The 17,871-nt window shown below is 39.3% G+C and overlaps 2 protein-coding genes across 2 annotated transcripts; both read left to right on the top strand.

Annotated features, from left to right (window-relative positions):
• Positions 1-5,140: 5,140 nt before the first annotated feature.
• Positions 5,141-7,908, top strand: LOC133444736 (photoreceptor-specific nuclear receptor-like). Its single transcript, XM_061722617.1, has 8 exons — positions 5,141-5,496; positions 5,743-5,887; positions 5,986-6,089; positions 6,178-6,441; positions 6,551-6,738; positions 6,818-7,058; positions 7,141-7,246; positions 7,363-7,908. The coding sequence occupies exons 1-8, from the start codon at positions 5,421-5,423 to the stop codon at positions 7,493-7,495; spliced, it is 1,257 nt and encodes a 418-aa protein (XP_061578601.1). The 5' UTR covers positions 5,141-5,420; the 3' UTR covers positions 7,496-7,908.
• Positions 7,909-9,651: 1,743 nt separating this feature from the next.
• On the top strand, positions 9,652-15,661 carry stoml1 (stomatin (EPB72)-like 1). Its single transcript, XM_061722618.1, has 7 exons — positions 9,652-9,939; positions 11,401-11,507; positions 11,603-11,752; positions 13,836-14,039; positions 14,135-14,342; positions 14,429-14,629; positions 15,364-15,661. Exons 1-7 carry the CDS (start codon positions 9,786-9,788, stop codon positions 15,567-15,569), a joined length of 1,230 nt encoding a protein of 409 aa, XP_061578602.1. The 5' UTR covers positions 9,652-9,785; the 3' UTR covers positions 15,570-15,661.
• The last annotated feature ends 2,210 nt before the right edge of the window (positions 15,662-17,871 follow it).

A 17,871-nucleotide genomic window follows, 5' to 3' on the forward strand; every position in this document is an offset into this window, starting at 1 on the left:
ATGTGTTTTTTTGTTTGTTTGTTTGTTTTTATAAAGATGACTCGTTTTATCCTTACTCAGAAAAATTAAACTCCACAAATTAACCACATTTAAACATAATATTTGACATATTTAAACATAATACTTGACAAAACTTGTAATACAAAAAATATTTGTCTTAATGTAAGTAATAAACTTGGGAAGTTTCATGGTGATACCTGCTATTTACATTTTTACACTATTTTAGCCTATTAACCTGGGGTGTCTCATCTTAAATAAAAATGACTCGTTTTATCTTTAATTAAAAAAAACACACAAATGAACCATGTATAGTCTATAACCATGACTTTGAGAACAGCATCGGTTGATTTGCCCTATAAATCCCTAATTTCATTGTGTACATCTATCATTACCGGTCTGAAGGACTCATGAGCGCGCAGCGCTTGTCCAGAGCGCGCAGCGCTCGTTCACATTGCCCCGGGGCATGATGGGAGGCCCCAGAGCATCATGGGAGGTGACTCAACTGCGCATGCTCTATGGGCCCGTGTACCAGGAAGTAAACCAGGAAGTCAGAAATTTTTTCGGCGGATGCGCTGGGTGAGCAAACTGAGGCATGAGTAACTGCAGGCAGGGAGTAGCGAGTGACATCACAGGGGGGCGTGCTGCGAACTAAGCACTGGGCGTACCGCAAACCAAGCCGCCCAATGAAATTCAAACGCGGGGAACATATATTTCCCGACCGTTTATCATTTTACACACATATCATCACACACACACACACACACACACACACACACACACACACACACACACACACACACACACACACACACACACACACACACACACACAGTTCACGTAAACTTTTATCTTTTATATAGGCACAGCACTATTTACTATATGCTTAGTATCATTACAGATCTTCGTGATACACTAACCCTTACGTATAATTAATATTTGACACTGTTATACTACTTAGCATATCTGATGTATTTTTTGTTCTTGCTTAGTAGGCCTAAATCGCTCTGAATTAAACGTCTAAATATATATATATATATATATATATATATATATATATATATATATATATATATATATATATATACACAATTTACAATTTAGGCATTTAGCAGTAGCCTATATATTATAGATAAACACATACTTGGATGAATCCGCAATTATCTAATGGAAATAGTTATAATAAATTAGATAAATATAATACAAAATTGAGATGTCATTGTAAACCCACTGATTGGCTTGGATCGCAGCACACCCACTGCAGTTCTCACCACGCCCCCACTCCCCTCGCACCACGCCCCCTCCCCTCGCACCACGCCCCCTTCCCTGCACCACGCCCCCCCTCCCTGCCTGCAGTTACCCATACTTGAGCAAACTCCATTGAAATGAATGGGCGGCCATTTTCGATCCTGTATCCAGTTATATAATACATCCATGGGCTCCACTCACTCATCTATAATCAGCTGCGCTTCCTCTTCCCCTAATCTCGTGACACAGTAGAAGGATGAATGTCTCCCTCTAGAGGCCAATCGGGTAATTGCAGAGGTACTGCAGCAGGATCATGTTGCCGTGTTATTAAATTAATCTGAATAGTCATTACAGTTAAAGCACTAAGGCCCCCCCAACCACCACCCCCATCACCACCACCCCCGCGTGAAGGGGGCGCCCCTCCACCCACAAAGAAGAAAATAAGAAATGAAAAAATATGGTGAATGGAATATAATGTGAGAAAAATGATTCACTCTGCACGCAAGTTATGTAATTTCATTTTCAGTCATACGCTTCAATTGCAATACAAATGATGATAAAACAGAGGTTCCAAATAGTTGAACAAAATCAAATAACCTTTATTCTTTTGCCACCAGTGATGTGGATTTTGTGGTAACTGACACCGGTGTTAATTCAGCTGGGGAGTGGAGCTGACATGACTTGATATGGACTGGGATAAATCGTGTGCTCACTGTGTGGATTACAGAAATGGCAGCAGATGGCAAGGCGGGGTAATCCCTGTTAGCCATAGTGCTGACACCTCAGTCCTTCTTCTTCATCTGACTTTAGGGGGGACCGCAGGAAATGCTGAACTGAACATAACAAAGCTTAATCAGGCCAGCTCAGTGATCCATTCACTGCAGCCACCTGGAGTCAGGCACACGAATGAATATGATTTTTGTGCATCCACAGTTTATTTCCTTTACACATTTTACAATGCTGATTGGCTTTCAGGCATGCAGACATAAGGTTATTCACTACATTTACTATTGTCTGATTACTTAAAAAAGTAGCTACGATTTTTTACTTTAAAACTTTCCTCAAATAAAGAATCAGCAAATTCATCATCAGTTAAGATGTATTTCATGCTACAGTATTCTTAATATGCTTGTTCTCTGTAAATTAAGAGAATGGAAACAACTTGAAAAGTTAATCTCACTCTTTGACAAGACCTTACATAAAAGGAGATTATATCAGAAAGCTTCTTAGAATGATGCAAAGATTTGTGAACTTGCATTCAAGGACCTTTCAAGGGCAGAAAGATTATGTCTTGCACATCTTGCAGCTGACTACAGGAAAAATTTGTTTGATATATGCCACAAAGAGAAAAGTGACATATTTCCTTACCCTTAATTGCATGCAGAGTGCATGAAAGAGAGCATGCTTTTGAGGCTGAAAGCAACGACAAGCTGGTCAGTTTGATGTGACAAGCAACTAAGCACGGGTTTTACCAGTGACGTGTGATCAGCTCTGTCATCATAAGAGTTTGCACTAAATACATAATCACTTGGCTCACGGCACCATGCTGCTAAAGATGACCTGTATATGCGCCGCAATCACGGCGCTCAGGTGTGAGGGAACGTGACAGTTATCCCAGGCAGGTAAACTCTCAAAGCAGCACTTTGCTGATGTCTGCAGCATCTTTGCTGTTCTAACACCTGCAGAGTTGGACGTCCAAATAAGCCCAGGGAATGCCAACAAATTCTACTAATATGCAGTAGAAATTTTCATTTAGACATAATTTTAAGTGTGAATGATTCATTTTAGACCGCATACATAACATTATTGTTTGTATGTTATTTTTATTATTATTGTATGTTGTCAAGGTGACTAAAAACAAACTGAAACATGCACCATTTTTTATTTTCAGATGACTTTCAGCATGCACATCATGTGAATTTACTGTCAGCTCCTGTGGACAACAAATAATCAGACCACACTGACCAGTGAGGCATGCCTTTGTTGTGTAACAATAGTTATATGGTTCTACAGACCACCGGACTCAGCGCCGTATACCTTATAGTCTAAAGTTTCATTTGTATTGTAGCCAAATACACATGTAAATGGTGGTCATAATATGACCTTGTCTGTATTTTTAGTTTGTTTTTAGTTTGTTTAGCTTAGTGAGCTTCCACAAGCCTGATTATTTTGTTTTTTTGGATCAATGCAACATTTGTCTGCCTTTTACCTAATGGCAACTGGGACCAAAAAAGAAAGAAAAAAGAAAGGATGAATAGGAGAAGATAATAAACAGTAACAGCTAAATAAAAATATGGCCTCAAGCAGGATTAATCAGGGTCCAACCGACCTTGAGTCATCAATGACTCAGGGGTCCTGCCAACCGAAACCTTGTTTTCATTCATTCATTCATTCATTCATTCATTCATTCATTCATTCATTCATTCATTCATTCATTCATTCATTCATTCATTCATTCATTTCTATCTCTTCTACTTCTAGCACTTATACTGTAAATCAGCTTCTATCTTTCCATGTAACACATGCTTTTATCTTACAAATCTTCACTATGTAACTACTGCAAATGCAGGATTTGAGCTGCAGTCCAGACACTTAATAACTCAACCAGCCCTCAGTTCTCTACAAGCAGCACCAAGTCATCAAAACCAAATATGAAGTTTGACCGTCACTTCTTCCACATGTCGTGTCACACTGTCAAGCAAGATAAGAAAACAGAAAGCGACACATTTGCATCTGTCCACACTGTTGCAATTATTAAAGCCTGTTGGCTTTAATCGTAAATATTGTTCCTTGTCTCTTTAGTAGAAAACAGAAGAGAAATGCAAGACAGTTCAGATGGCCACAGTACCCCCCCCCCAACCCCCAGGTTGTAATCCTTTTATACACCAGTTTAGGCCAACAGGGGTAAAGCTCTGTCTTCAATAATGAATTGGATCTTGAAATTGAAAATGACTTGGGATTGTAGAGAAGACAGAAATCAGCTGGTGGACCTCCACAACTGTCTTACTAAAGGAACCTTGATAAGCTGAATCAGGAATTCTGAAAAGACAAATTTGTTGACATTTTTTTGGCACTTACTTTTTGGATACCACAAGGTAAAGAAGAAAAAACAAAATCCCAGAAACGCCAACTGGGCCTTGGGTGGTTAATGAGCCAGACGGCTGCTTCAAAGAGCAGCCACCATATGGCAAAAGCATGGAATTAAGGGTCAACTGGTTGCTGCTCTCAGTCTCGACATGAATTGCTTTTCTTCTCATCACCCTCTCTCGTGAATCCTGTCCTAAAGGGAGAGCACATTTTACAGACGGTTAAGCCCCTTTCCTAATTTGGGGTGGCGATACTCTCCCAAGGCGGTTAGTGTCCCTAACAAGGCCAATGTGGCACAGAGGCAACGTCTTGACTTTGCAGGATTCCCCTGCGGGGCGAAAGATGGAGAAAAAGAACTGCAATGATGTTATTGACAACTTTATTGAACACATTTAAAGAGACGTCCATGCACTTGTGCGTAACTTTACAACATTTTCAAAAATATGAAGTGGTAAATAACTATTTTACTCATCATGAAGTTGATTTACCATCCTGCCAGCAGAGTTGTGTATTTTAGAGCATCAAAAGTAAATATTTTTGCAAATATATTACACAGCTGTTGGCAAACTCAATAAGTATGTCAGGATATTGTCTAATAAAGCTGTAGGGGAAATATGAGGAATAAATGTAGATGATTCCTCTTGCCCTTTCCTTGGGTGATTAAAGTTAATTAACATAAATGGTGTGACTGATTGATTCAGCCCTATAGACAGTAAAGATTAAGAGGATGACAAATCAGCATTTGCTTACACAGCGACTGGTGGTAATCTTCTTGTCTTCCTCCAGAAAGCCCCCAGACGACTCAAGCGCTCACATGGACTCTGGCAGGCAGAGAGAAGACGAGTGGTGACTCTGTTGACCCTACCTTACATCAGACAAAGCCAGCAGGAGCACATCAGCACTGGAACCTTTTCATCTTCATGCTGTTTTTGAACTATGCGATGCTGCGTCCATACTTTGATGCAGGAGATAGCAACAGAAAATTCTTCATATAAAGATACCATTCTTTTGGGTTTTACTTTTCATCCTTCTAAAGTAATTCATTGGAGTACTGACGAAACAAGAGGCAACAGAAGACGGAAGACCACATGATCAAAATGGACGTATTTTCTTCTGACAACTCCAATGACTTCACACAACACAGCAAAGCTGGAATCCAAGCAGGTCAGCCATTAAGCTTTGCTTTATCAAAGTGTTATAATGAGAACAGACGCTAACATGTATGTTTATGTAAAGTCTCAAAAACAACACAAGAAAAACAGAATTTAAAGAAGGAATCTAAAAGCAGCACAAATACAAACTACATGAAGAAAATAGATGGTTAATTAAACACCTGTCTCAGTTACTACGATATTAATCAGATTCAAAACTGATTCTACTTTTTTCATTTTTGCTATTTAATCTCCTCAGAAAAAAGCCCACGCAAGGCCTTTAACCAAGGCGTGCTTTGTCAAGTGTGTGCTGATTCAAGCAGCGGTAAACATTATGGGATATATGCCTGCAACGGCTGCAGTGGCTTCTTCAAACGCAGCGTGCGACGGAGACTCATCTACAGGTGAGGAGGACCTGCAAGTCGAATAAATGGACAAAGTCTTCTGTTACTTCTAGTTTTAATTCAAATAAAATGAACTGTTACATTTAATATTGTCGTAGGTGTCAGGCTGGAACCGGCAGGTGTGCTGTTGACAAGGCTCATCGAAACCAGTGTCAAGCTTGTAGACTAAAGAAGTGTCTCCAAGCTGGCATGAACAAAGATGGTGAGAAAAGACCTGCGATGAGCCATCTATGATGTCTATGTTTTTGTCTGTTTTGCATGAAATATTCTCCACCTTTCCATGTTGGCAGCTGTGCAGAATGAGCGACAGCCTCGAAGCACAGCACATTTCAGTTTCGATTCCATGAATGTGGATGATAAAAACGAGCACCTGGCCACCACACAGGACCTGGATCCCTCTGACACCTACTCATCCGTCATCTGTAGACCCGCAGTTACTTCCTCTGCCACCGATTCGGCCACTGTCCAGCCTTGCGGCAATGCGAACAGCAGCCACCGCGTTATGGTCAGCCTGCTGACTGCAGAGACCTGTGCAAAACTGGAGCCTGAGGATGGTAAGAGGGTACATTTACATATGAGATGCTGAACTGCTCCTTTAAAGTGGACGTTATTGGACTCCCAGGTGCTTTAACTGCACGACTGTTGTTTTTTTCTGATGTGCAGTGGATGAAAATATCGATGTGACAACAAATGACACAGAGAGGGATCACTCGCCCGTTGACTGTCGTGCGTTCCCTTACACGTCAGCTTCTTCAGAGAATGTGTACGAGACGTCAGCACGACTCCTCTTCATGTCAGTCAAATGGGCCAAAAATTTGCCAATTTTTGGTTGTTTGCCATTTCGGGACCAGGTGAGAGACACTGACCGCGTCGCTTTGTCTATTTCTGTAGTAGTCTAATAGCCACATTTAAACTCTGGAACATCTTCAGGTGATTCTGCTGGAAGAAGCCTGGAGCGAGATGTTCCTCCTATATGCCATCCAGTGGTCCCTGCCCATGGAGAGCTGTCCTCTTCTGTCTCTGCCGGAGCTTTGTCCCGCACAGAAGGCCCAAATCAACCTTCCCACGTCTGACCTGGAGGTCCTGGAGGAGGTCTTCAGCCGCTTCAAGGCTCTGGCTGTTGACCCCACTGAGTTTGCCTGTCTAAAGGCCATCGTGCTGTTCAAGCCGGGTAAGGATTTACTCACCCAGCGTTGTCTCCATTCTCCATTGGATCGCATAACTGATGTTTGCTGTTGGACTTGCTGCTGCAGAGACACGCAGCCTCAAAGATGCGGAGCAGGTGGAGAATCTGCAGGACCAGTCACAGGTGTTGTTGGGTCAGCACATCCAGTCCGTGTACCCCGACCAGAGTGCCAGGTGACACTGAACCTTCTTTTACCGTCTGACATTTTTCAACCATAAAAGTGTGAGGTTTGTTTCTGATGTGGCCGTAGTGACACGAAGCTCACCTGTCTTTGTTCTTCTCCAACGAGGTTTGGGAGACTGTTACTTCTCCTGCCGTCCCTCCACTTTGTGACTTCTGAGAAAATAGAGCGGATGTTCTTTCACAAGACCATTGGCAGCACACCCATGGAGAAGCTGCTATGTGACATGTTCAAAAACTAGCCAGAGTTGAACGGAAGCTCTCATCCAATGACAAACTGTCTGACTGCGTATTCATAAACATGTCATCTTTCACCTTCAACTTAATTATAAGCTGGTCCTGTCACCAAAGTCATTTGGACATGGATAAATGAGTGATGACTAAGGATTCTGGTAACGTACGTGATGGTTTACTTTTTACAGTTGTTTATATTCAGCTTTCTTTTACTGCTGTACCACATCCAGAATGTTGTACGAAAGACTCATTTAGACTTACGTCAGCTTTTCCTCAGTTACAACACCGTGCACTTCTGAACCACTACAATCATAGAGATTTTATTGACAGCAGATATATTGAAATATTCTGTGTAGCGCTGTTGCAAGTAAAGGGTCTTTCTAATATGTCAAATTTAAGATATGTGAAAATGTATTTCACCTTAATAAAAATTGAAATTTTGCTTCTTTTTTTGCATCCTCACATTAAAAGATCTTTGGCAGTTTATTCTCCTTCATTTCCCTGATATGAATCAAAATGAAAATATGTTTAAACATATCACAGAAATGTTTCAGAGAATGAATGATATTTCTGGTCATATTGGAGAAAACAAACAAAGCCAAGTGTGGACCTAAAAACGCTACTGATGTGGGGTGACGGTGCTGCACACCACAGTACAAGCTGTCGTCTTCCAGTTTCACTGCATTAGGCATTTCTTTAAATATTTTATAATCCACACAAAGACACTTGCAGAGTAATAACAAATTACAACGTAGCAACCAATGTTTTCTTAAAGAAAACAAAAAAAAAAAGCTTTTACAAATGTATTTTTCTGCTATCTTGTTCTGTTTATTTGTGAAACATTTTTGGGATCAAACATTGTTCGTAACTTACAAACTTTATATTTAATTGAAAGTGTAATTAAATTCATTTAAGTTTATTTCTACAGGAGCAAACTGCACCGATGAAACAAGCAATGTCCTCATAAACAAGCTAGAAACAATAAAACCAAATGCAATTAAAAAAAAAACAATAAAAAAAACCAACAAAATAGTTCAAATGAACTGCTCAGTCAGTACTAAATTCTAAAGAAAAGAATGCTTTCAAGAGAATTTTATAATGATCAAGGGTGTTAGAATCTCTGATATTAAGAGGAAAACTTCCCACAGTCTGTGCCGCTCTGTCACCTCTGTTTATGGTCTGGATCTGGGAACCTCCAGGATTAACTGGTGCGTAGACCTCAGTCCTTTAAATTGAGTGTAAGGCTTCAGCAGTTTACACAGATAAAGTGGTCCTTTGCCTTTGAAGCAATTAAAAACAAGCAATAAAATCATAAAATGGATCTTGAAATGGACAAGAAGCCGTACAGAATGATGTGATCATGTCTTTTTTTTCCTATCAGAAGTCAAACTGCTTCATTTTGTGGAGTTAATTTTCCACTTTTCTGTGAGGAATCACTTCAATAAAACTCATAATTAAATTAAAGGAAATACATTGATTAAAAACAAAGAAACAAAATATGCATTGCTTACATTTCTCAGAAAACTCCGGTTGGGCTGCGCTAACGGCAGATGGCCATAGATGCTGTCCATCTCTCATCAGTTGTTATGTTACAAATTTATTAGGTTATGTTATATATTTATTAGGTATGTAGCATATATATATATATATATATATATATATATATATATATATATATATATATATATATATATATATATATATATATATATATATATATATATATATATATATATATATATATTTACAGGGATATTTATGTAGTTTATATCGTGTATATTTATATAGATATATATCATATTTGTAATTTCTATATATTGATATAATATTTATCTAATATTTATATTTTATATATACTTATATCGGTAATTATGTAGTAATAGGCATGTTTACGTAGTATTTATATACCGGTAGACTATATTTATATGGATATTGTGTAGATATAATAATAACACAATAATGTAAATTCATAGAGTTATAAAGGGGTAGGAACTAGGAAAAAGTACTTCTTCCTACTCCTTTTTTCGAAAATATGTGAATATGAAGATATTACTGTTTATTTTTAATTTTTATTTTTTACATGTTCGAAATAAAAATTCATTTATTCAGTCATTCAGATGGCGGTAGTGAGCACATTCACAGATGAGGACGCGTTGGTCACTCTGAGAAGAAGAACTCCAGCAAAACAAAACACGGAACTTCTTTATGGTTTTTTCTTCAGATAGCAGAACTAACTTAAATCATATTAAAAGTGATTTATTCCACACGGGAGACCCATGAGCCGTGTTTAACCGAGCCATGTTCGGTGGGTCGTACCGGCCGCTCCCCCGCAGCGAGCCCAGTGCGCGGACTCCGGGTCTGTTCGTGGAGCCGGACAGATTCACCTACCGCAGCTTCCACAAGGGACTGTCCTTCGACTACACGCCCAATGTCTCTGAAAACGACTTCAGCGGTGGGTAAAAGCTGAAGCTAGCTGTGAATATATTACATTTGTAATTTAAGCAGTTAGTACTCACAGTTGATATGATCTGATTCGGTCCAAGCAGTTGAAACAGCACAAATACACCTCATAAAAGAGTATTGTGTGACATCTAGCAGAGTACCACATAGGCAAGGCAAGTTTATTTGTATAGCACAATTCAACACAAGGTAATTCAAAGTGCTTTACATCAACATTAAAAGCGACAAGACACAATTAAACAGTAAATAACAAATAAAATGAAATAAAATGACAGGAAGCACAAGTTATTAAAAAGTAAGGGCAGTAGAGTACAGCAGGAAAGTATTTAATTTAAGAGTACGTTTCAGTAAACAGTAATGTTTTTATCCTGATTTAAAGGAGCTGACAGTTGGAGCAGACCTCAGGTCTACAGGAAGTTTGTTCCACCGGTGAGGAGCAGAATAACTGAACGCTGCCTCACCTTGCTTGGTTCTGGTTCTTGGGAACCACAACAAACCAGATCCAGATGAACCTCAGGGGTCTGGGAGCTTCATAGGAACTAACAGATCAACCATGTATTTTGGTCCAAGACCAGTCAGTGCTTTGTAGACCAGCATGAAGATTTTAAACTCTATCCTTTGACTCACTGGAAGCCAGTGTAGTGATTTCATGACCGGTGTAATATGGTCCAGTTTCCTGGTGTTTGTAAGGACTCTGGCGGCAGCGTTCTGGATCAGCTGCAGCTGCCTGATTCATTTCTTGTTAAAGGAGCATGGGGCAAGAATAAGAAATGAGACTCATTAGCGCTACGACGACCGTCGGGGTTCCTGCAGCCAACAGCGAAGTCGGCACGGGAGAACGCGCATGCAGCGTCATTTGACGTCACATCCGCAGCCCAGCGCGGGAAATTCCGGTCCGGAATTGCAGCACATTTTGCAGCACACAGCCTGTTCAAGGCAACGGAGAGATACGCTAGAGGGCTCATTCTTTTTGGTTTGGAACGCTTCATCTGACATTATTACTAGAAAACTTAAAAAGTATATGCATTTTTTTCATAAATCCTGCCTCAATCCTGCCTCATGCTCCTTTAAGGCCTGTAAAGATGCCATTGCTATAATCCAACCTACTGAAAATGAATGCATGAATATGTTTTTCCATGTCTTGTTTAGACAGAAACCCCTTAATTCTAGCAAAGTTTTTCAGGTGGTAATAGGCAGATTTAGTGATAAAATTTAGATGGCTGTTGAAGTTCAGGTGTGAGTCAATAATTACCCCAAGATTTCTGGCTTGATTTGTAGCTGTTAATGACATGGAGCCAAGGTGAGCGCTGATCTTTCCCTTTCATTTTGAGGGCCAAAAATGATCACCTTTGTCTTTTCTGCATTTAGCTGGGGAGAATTCTGGCTCAGATGTTTCATGAGATCTTCTTCCTGGTTAGTTTTTATATTCCGACTTTGTGTGACTTTCTTTAAGATGCCTCCCAAGGATGGCTGTCTTGGATTTGCAACATGATAGTCATCTCGCTTGTCTACATCTGCACCTTCGTGACCTTCCCCATAACAGGATGGTTTGTTCTGAAGGTAAACTTAAATTGCTTTTGATTACTTTCACTCACAGCTCATCCAGTCACTTGATAAAAATAAAGATGACCAACTCTGACCCATTTTATCCATAGACTGTACCAAACTACCAGAGGATAGTGGTGTTCCGTCTTGGTCGAATTTGTCCTCCGAAGGGCCCTGGTATTGTCCTGGTGTTGCCGCTCATTGACCAGTGGCAGAGAGTAGACCTGCGCACCCGTGCTTTCAACATACCTCCTTGCCAGGTGAGCTGTCCATTAGCTGTTTGAATTGTTGAAAACCTGGAATTCAAGGCAGTATATTTAAATCTATACATTCATATTTGCAGCTATCGGAGCTTCAAATCTTCTTTGATGGCTTTCTGATCTTATATGATGTCAGGCACTAATGCTAGATGAGAAAGCCTCCCAAAGGTGCTCAGTGGGGTTGAGGTCAGGAGTCTGTGCAGTCCAGTCAAGTTTTCAAAACCCAATTCAAACCATGTCCAACAGTCAACTATCCAGTGTCGGTGTGCTCTACAATACTCCAACACTTTTTGCCATGGCTTTATCTGATGCTGTTATACACCTGTTCGGTCATGGAGCCTCTTGTTGCACAGTTTTTGTGCTTACGTTAAATAAGTTGCAGGTGACTCATCAGAGCAACTTGTGCGCACCATGCATCCCAACCGTCATTTTTACATCTTTCATTTCAGGGCTGAGTTGCTTTTATTCCTAAAGGCTTGTTCTTCTTCTAACAGTATAACTTACAGATGACTGTACATTATACAGCAGGGATGACATTTCACACACTGTTTTATTGCAAAGGCGGTATCTTATCACGGTACCACTCTGAACCACCCATTATGTATCACAAATGTTTGTAAATATAAACTTCATGGCTGGATGCTTCTATGAAATACCTGATTTCAATAATTAACAGATGTGGCAAAACACCTTTGTCAGTATAATGTATTTTCTTCTGGTCAGAAGTGTGTTTTAATCTATAGAAATTGATCTGGAGACACTGATGACAGAGACATATATAGTGGAACTTGGTTGGTGGTGCTCAAAATGCCATTATCAATGAATTAATTGATTCATTACAACCCCAATTCCAAATATATACACTGTACATGGTGTAAAATATAAATAAGAACAGAATTTGATCATTTGCAAATCTCATAAACCCATATTTTGAGATCGTTTGCTGCCATGAAATTCAAGATGAGCTCATATTTTCCATTAAATTGAAAAACGTCTCACTTTCAAAATTCATGTTCTGTTGGGAATAAACTATGGATTTATGAGATTTGCCAATAATTGCATTCTGTTTTTATCTACATTTTAGACAGGGACCTACGTTTTTGGGAGGTGGGTTGTAATAAATTGTATACTACTAAAAGGACCGTTTACTGTGTTTCACTACCATTTTCACTTCTTAAAGGGGTTGAAAAAAGGTGAGAACATTTGCAGAGTTACTACTACATTTTTATAATGGTTAAAAAGCTGTTGCTTTTTAGATCTTTAGACCAGTTAAAGGATACTTTGCTTATTTTCTGCAGCTCTTTGACGATGTCCCTGGGTGTCAAAATGTTATGTTGTCCCAAATATTAGTCATTATTATTATGCAAAGATGCTAGCAGTTTGTTGCGTCTTCAGCTGCTCATCAAGCACATTGAGAGCTTTGTAGGATTTAAGTCGTCCTGCAGGCGGCAGCCTTGGTGCTCTGTTGATCACTTTGAAACTGGGGGGAGTCATTGGACATACACGACTCTGTATTCCATGTTGCAGTGTGTCTGGATTTGGAGTCTTGTTTAAATTTCAGTTAAATACAACCTGAAAAGTGAATAAAACATATTAACTTACTGTGGTTAACATTGCGCATCTTACACAGCTCTGCTTTGATATCTTTGTCTCCATGAACTAGATAATCATATCAAAATTCCAGGCTGAAACAACAGTTCATTTATTATCTTTTTTCTTTTAAGGTCAAAAACATTTTCTCTGTCATATGTATGGCAGTTTTTATTGAGTCATGTATGCCTCAAAGAAAGGATGCAGTTTGTTTCAACTGATTTTGTTTATTCTATCACTATCAAACCAACATGAACCTGCTCTGGATAGCTCAGTGACTTGAGCGGGCGCACCATATGCAGAGGCTTTCGCCTTCACGCAGGCAGCGCAGGTTCAAATCCTGGCCTGTCCCTCTTTACTGCATGTCTTCCTTCCTCTCTCTCTCTATACCCTTTTCATGTCTAACCACTTTCAAAAAATAGGCCACTACAGCCACAAAACATCTTAAAAAAAACAGATAAACTCATCAGGAACTGTTTTTGTCCCGCTGTAGGTGACCACTCAGGATGGAGGCATGCTGTCAGTGGGAGCAGACATCCAGTTCAGGATCTGGAACCCAGTCATGTCCGTGGTGTCAGTCCAGGACCTGAATGCCTCCACCAGGATGACGGCACAGAATGCTTTGACTCACAGCCTGGCTAAGAAGACTGCCAGGGAAATCCAGACTGAGAGGGTGAAGCTGGGAGAGTATCTCGGGGTGAGAACTTACTGGAGCTGGGCTGTCGCTCTTATCTCTGAACACTTATGATTTATTTCTTTCTGTCGTCTAACATTTATTCCCCTCTCCTCTAGATGGACATAAATGAGATGACTCGTCATTGGGGGCTTGAGGTGGATCGGGTTGAACTTACCATTGGCTCTCTGCTCAAAGCCCCAGAGCAAGGCCAGGCTGGAGGCTTCATCGTTCCTCCCCCCGTACCTGGACTTGAAGGCCTCACCGGCCCCATTCAGCAGCTGGCTATGCACTTCCTGAACACCAGTAGTTCACAGCCTCACCCCAGTAAGGTCAAACACTTCAAATGGCTTAAGTGCATTGTGTTTTTGTAAGAATAATGCATTGTCTGATGTCTGCCTGCATCTCCACAGAGGACAGCGTCACATTAACAGATGAACTCTGCAGTGGCCCCCAGTCTGTCGTCAGCACATACGGTTCTGTGGAGGAGCTGCTCAGTGGCGTCCATGCGCTGCTCTCTGACTCTCTGGTCCGCCAGATTGGGGCGTGTTTCCAGTTTGAAATCACCTCAACTGATGGACAGCAACACAAGTACTATGTGGACTTGAGCCAAGGTGATGGATGGGTGGATATGCCATTTTTACTGTGATGCTGTAAATCAAGGAAATTAATAAGTTTGTTTCCTGAATCTTCCCTGGATGCAATATTCGTAATGGTACATTTGAAAACACATTATACACAGCAAAGACAAAAGTAAAATTTGAATAAAAGAAAAATGTAACTATAACGACACTAAAGCATAATAAGAAACAGTTAAAAGTGATGATATTTAAGAGCTGCAGCAAAATGGAAAGCTGCCATCGGGGTGTCAGACTTGACTTAAATCAAATGTCAGTGAGAAGAAATGGACTTTTGACAGAAATAAAAATAATTTTTCTGAGCAGGTTTTATAGGAAAAAGAACATGGTTGCTGAGAGTTAGGGTAGCAGCTTCAAAGGTTGACCTGTTATCAAAAGCATCTTGGAAGATCTGATCACAAGTATTGAGCCTTCGTTTTTTTTTTTTTTTTAATAATATGAGCAGCGAACTTTGCCTTTAACCATTTTTAAGGTTACGGGCATACATATTCTTCCCCAATACATTGGTGCCTTCTTGCTCAGGTAACAGTTCCTTGAGGAAAAACAGAAGCTTACCTTCTAACAGAAAAATGGTTGCATGTGAATCCAAGCCAATATGTTTGTGTGATTTTAAGGAACTGTCAACAATCACAAAGGTTTTTTCATTCAACATGATCAGAAAAAGCAAGTATTCCAACGAATGCTTCACTAAATCTCTGTGTTGTTTGTAGGTAGTGGAGCAGCTGGATCGGGAGCCCCGTTTCGGGAGCCGGATGTGACTCTGAGCCTGAGTGACGGCGATCTCCTGGCCATGTTCCACGGGGACCTGCAGCCGTTTGCTGCGTACAACAGTGGAAGACTGAAGGTCCGGGGAGATGTCCGGACAGCCATGAAGCTGGAAGACCTCATAAAACTACTGAAAAAACAACATTTATAGTAAACTTGAATTGTTGTTGTTTATACATTTTTATTTGTATTGTCGTGTATGAAATATCTATTTTACGTTGTAAATTGCACATTGTGTGTATATATATACGTTCTAATGACAGTTCTTGTAAAATGAAATTGTGTTTCAGCTTTTGTTTGAACATGTTAAATAAAAGTAGTCTTTAAACCTACCCGTGTATGTGACAAAAGTACACACTCATTCAAAACAAGCAATTTTATTTTAAAGAAAACTAAAGACAGTAACAGATCTGACATGAAACATATTCAATTAATATTTGAAAAACAAGATAAAAAAACTGAATTAATGGTAATCTTTTTGTCAAGATCAAGTCGATGGAAAAAATTGTGGGACCACCTAATTTTTGTATTTTTACAAACAAACTTGCGAAAGCTAAAATTGCAAATCATCTTGCAGCTAAAACGGAAAGCTTGCAGGTATTAAACTGTTGTACCTGGCTCACAGGAAACAACAGGAGGAGGTAATTTAACACAAAAGATGTTTGTTATTCCCAGCAAACTGAATGTTGAGTTTGGAGCAAGTACAGACTAGATTGGGAGATTTTAAAGGGAACCAAAGAAGAAATCAAATTGTCGGCACAGTGTTCCCTTAAAATAGCAAAAAATGAGTTTTTGACCAACGTGTCAGAAATTAGCTGAAAGAAATGTTATTCACATGCAGAGAAGTCAAATGTAAGCTATAATCAGCATCCAGGAAGGAGACAGTAAGGTTACAGTGAGCTAGAGATGATTAGATGAAACATATTCTCATTGGAGAAACATGAATCCTGACTGTGTCAGAAGACGATCCTGGAACATTCTCCGTATGGATCCAGTGAAGTAAGGATGACTGCTGGAAAGGAAAAAACAACAAAACAAAACATGTCCATTGATTAATCAGGGTTTGCATGTCACGCAGAGCCAGGGCAGATAACTTTGCCTTAGAGAAGTGCTTTGGACACTTATCTCACACCATCCTCACTTTTTTTCCCCTTTAAACGAAAGTAACACATCTGTTCACAGATGGAAGAGATAAACATGAAAAGCTTTTTCTCTAAAATGTCAAACTGATACATTAGTTTCTAAAGGATCTCCATATTTGAGCTGCCATAAAAACCAAAGTAGGAGAAGGAAAATAAAGTATGGAAGTATTGTGATTTTTTTTGTTTTTGTTCATGAGTCCATATTTTTTTAAATCTCTGTTTGATCTATAATAAAATGCCATTGATTACGACATTTTAATTTGTTTTAAACTTTAGTATGTTTTACAACCCTGTGACCTTGCACAGGATAAGACAGGTATAGAAAATGGATGGATGGTCATTAATAAGCCTACAAGTTAAAAACAAGGGGCGTGGTCACAACTATATATCAATATATTTAAAAAAAATGTCATATAAACCTTTAACCCTAGATGCAATATGGAGAAGGGATATACCTGACTGGGACCCTAATTTCAACTGGAATGAAGTATGGACCAATATAATATCATCTTCCAGAAACCCAGATCATCAGCTTATATATTTTCAATTTGTACACAGAACTTATTTAACACCTTGCAAGCTTTACCATATGAAGATCCTGGTTAGCTCTTTATGTACACTATGCTTTCAGAATAAACCAGGAACCTTCATGCATATGGTCTGGGAATGCCAACCTGTTGCAAATTTCTGGTAACAAGTTGCAACTGCACTATTCTCGATAACAGTACAGAATATTCCAATAAACCCTCAAACACTTATTTTAAATAATTTATCAACAATCAATGCTTCACTATGTCAAAAACGAGTTTTGCTTGCTGGCAGCAAAAAAGATAATAGCAGTAAGATGGAAACCACCACACACGCTTAACATCTCCCATTGGTTTCTGACTTTTCTTGACATTATCTATCTGGAAATATCTACAGCCCGAATCCATAATGCAAAACAACAAAATATTTTATTTTGGTATATGGCAGCAGACAAAATTAAGGCCAAACTTGAAAGATGTATTTAAAATTGATATAGACTACCTTGTTGCAGCTATCCTTTTTCAGTTTTTGATATTTTGCCTTTGTTTTTTTTTTGTCCTTTGTTCTATTATCTTTGTATTATCTTTTTTTCTGTTTTTCTTTATTATCAGTTGTTTTCATCGAATGCTTAGGTCCAAGGGGTGGGTTTGGAAGGGGGTGAGAATATGTGTAAATGTTTGTTTAACATCATTGTGGATGCCACTGTTGATAATAAGAAAATCACGAAAAATAAATAAAAACATTTGATCACAAAAAAATAAGCCTACTACATTTTTTTGCTGT

The sequence above is a fragment of the Cololabis saira genome, chromosome 5 (genome assembly GCF_033807715.1).
Source record: "Cololabis saira isolate AMF1-May2022 chromosome 5, fColSai1.1, whole genome shotgun sequence".
NCBI classification, from domain to species: domain Eukaryota; kingdom Metazoa; phylum Chordata; class Actinopteri; order Beloniformes; family Belonidae; genus Cololabis; species Cololabis saira.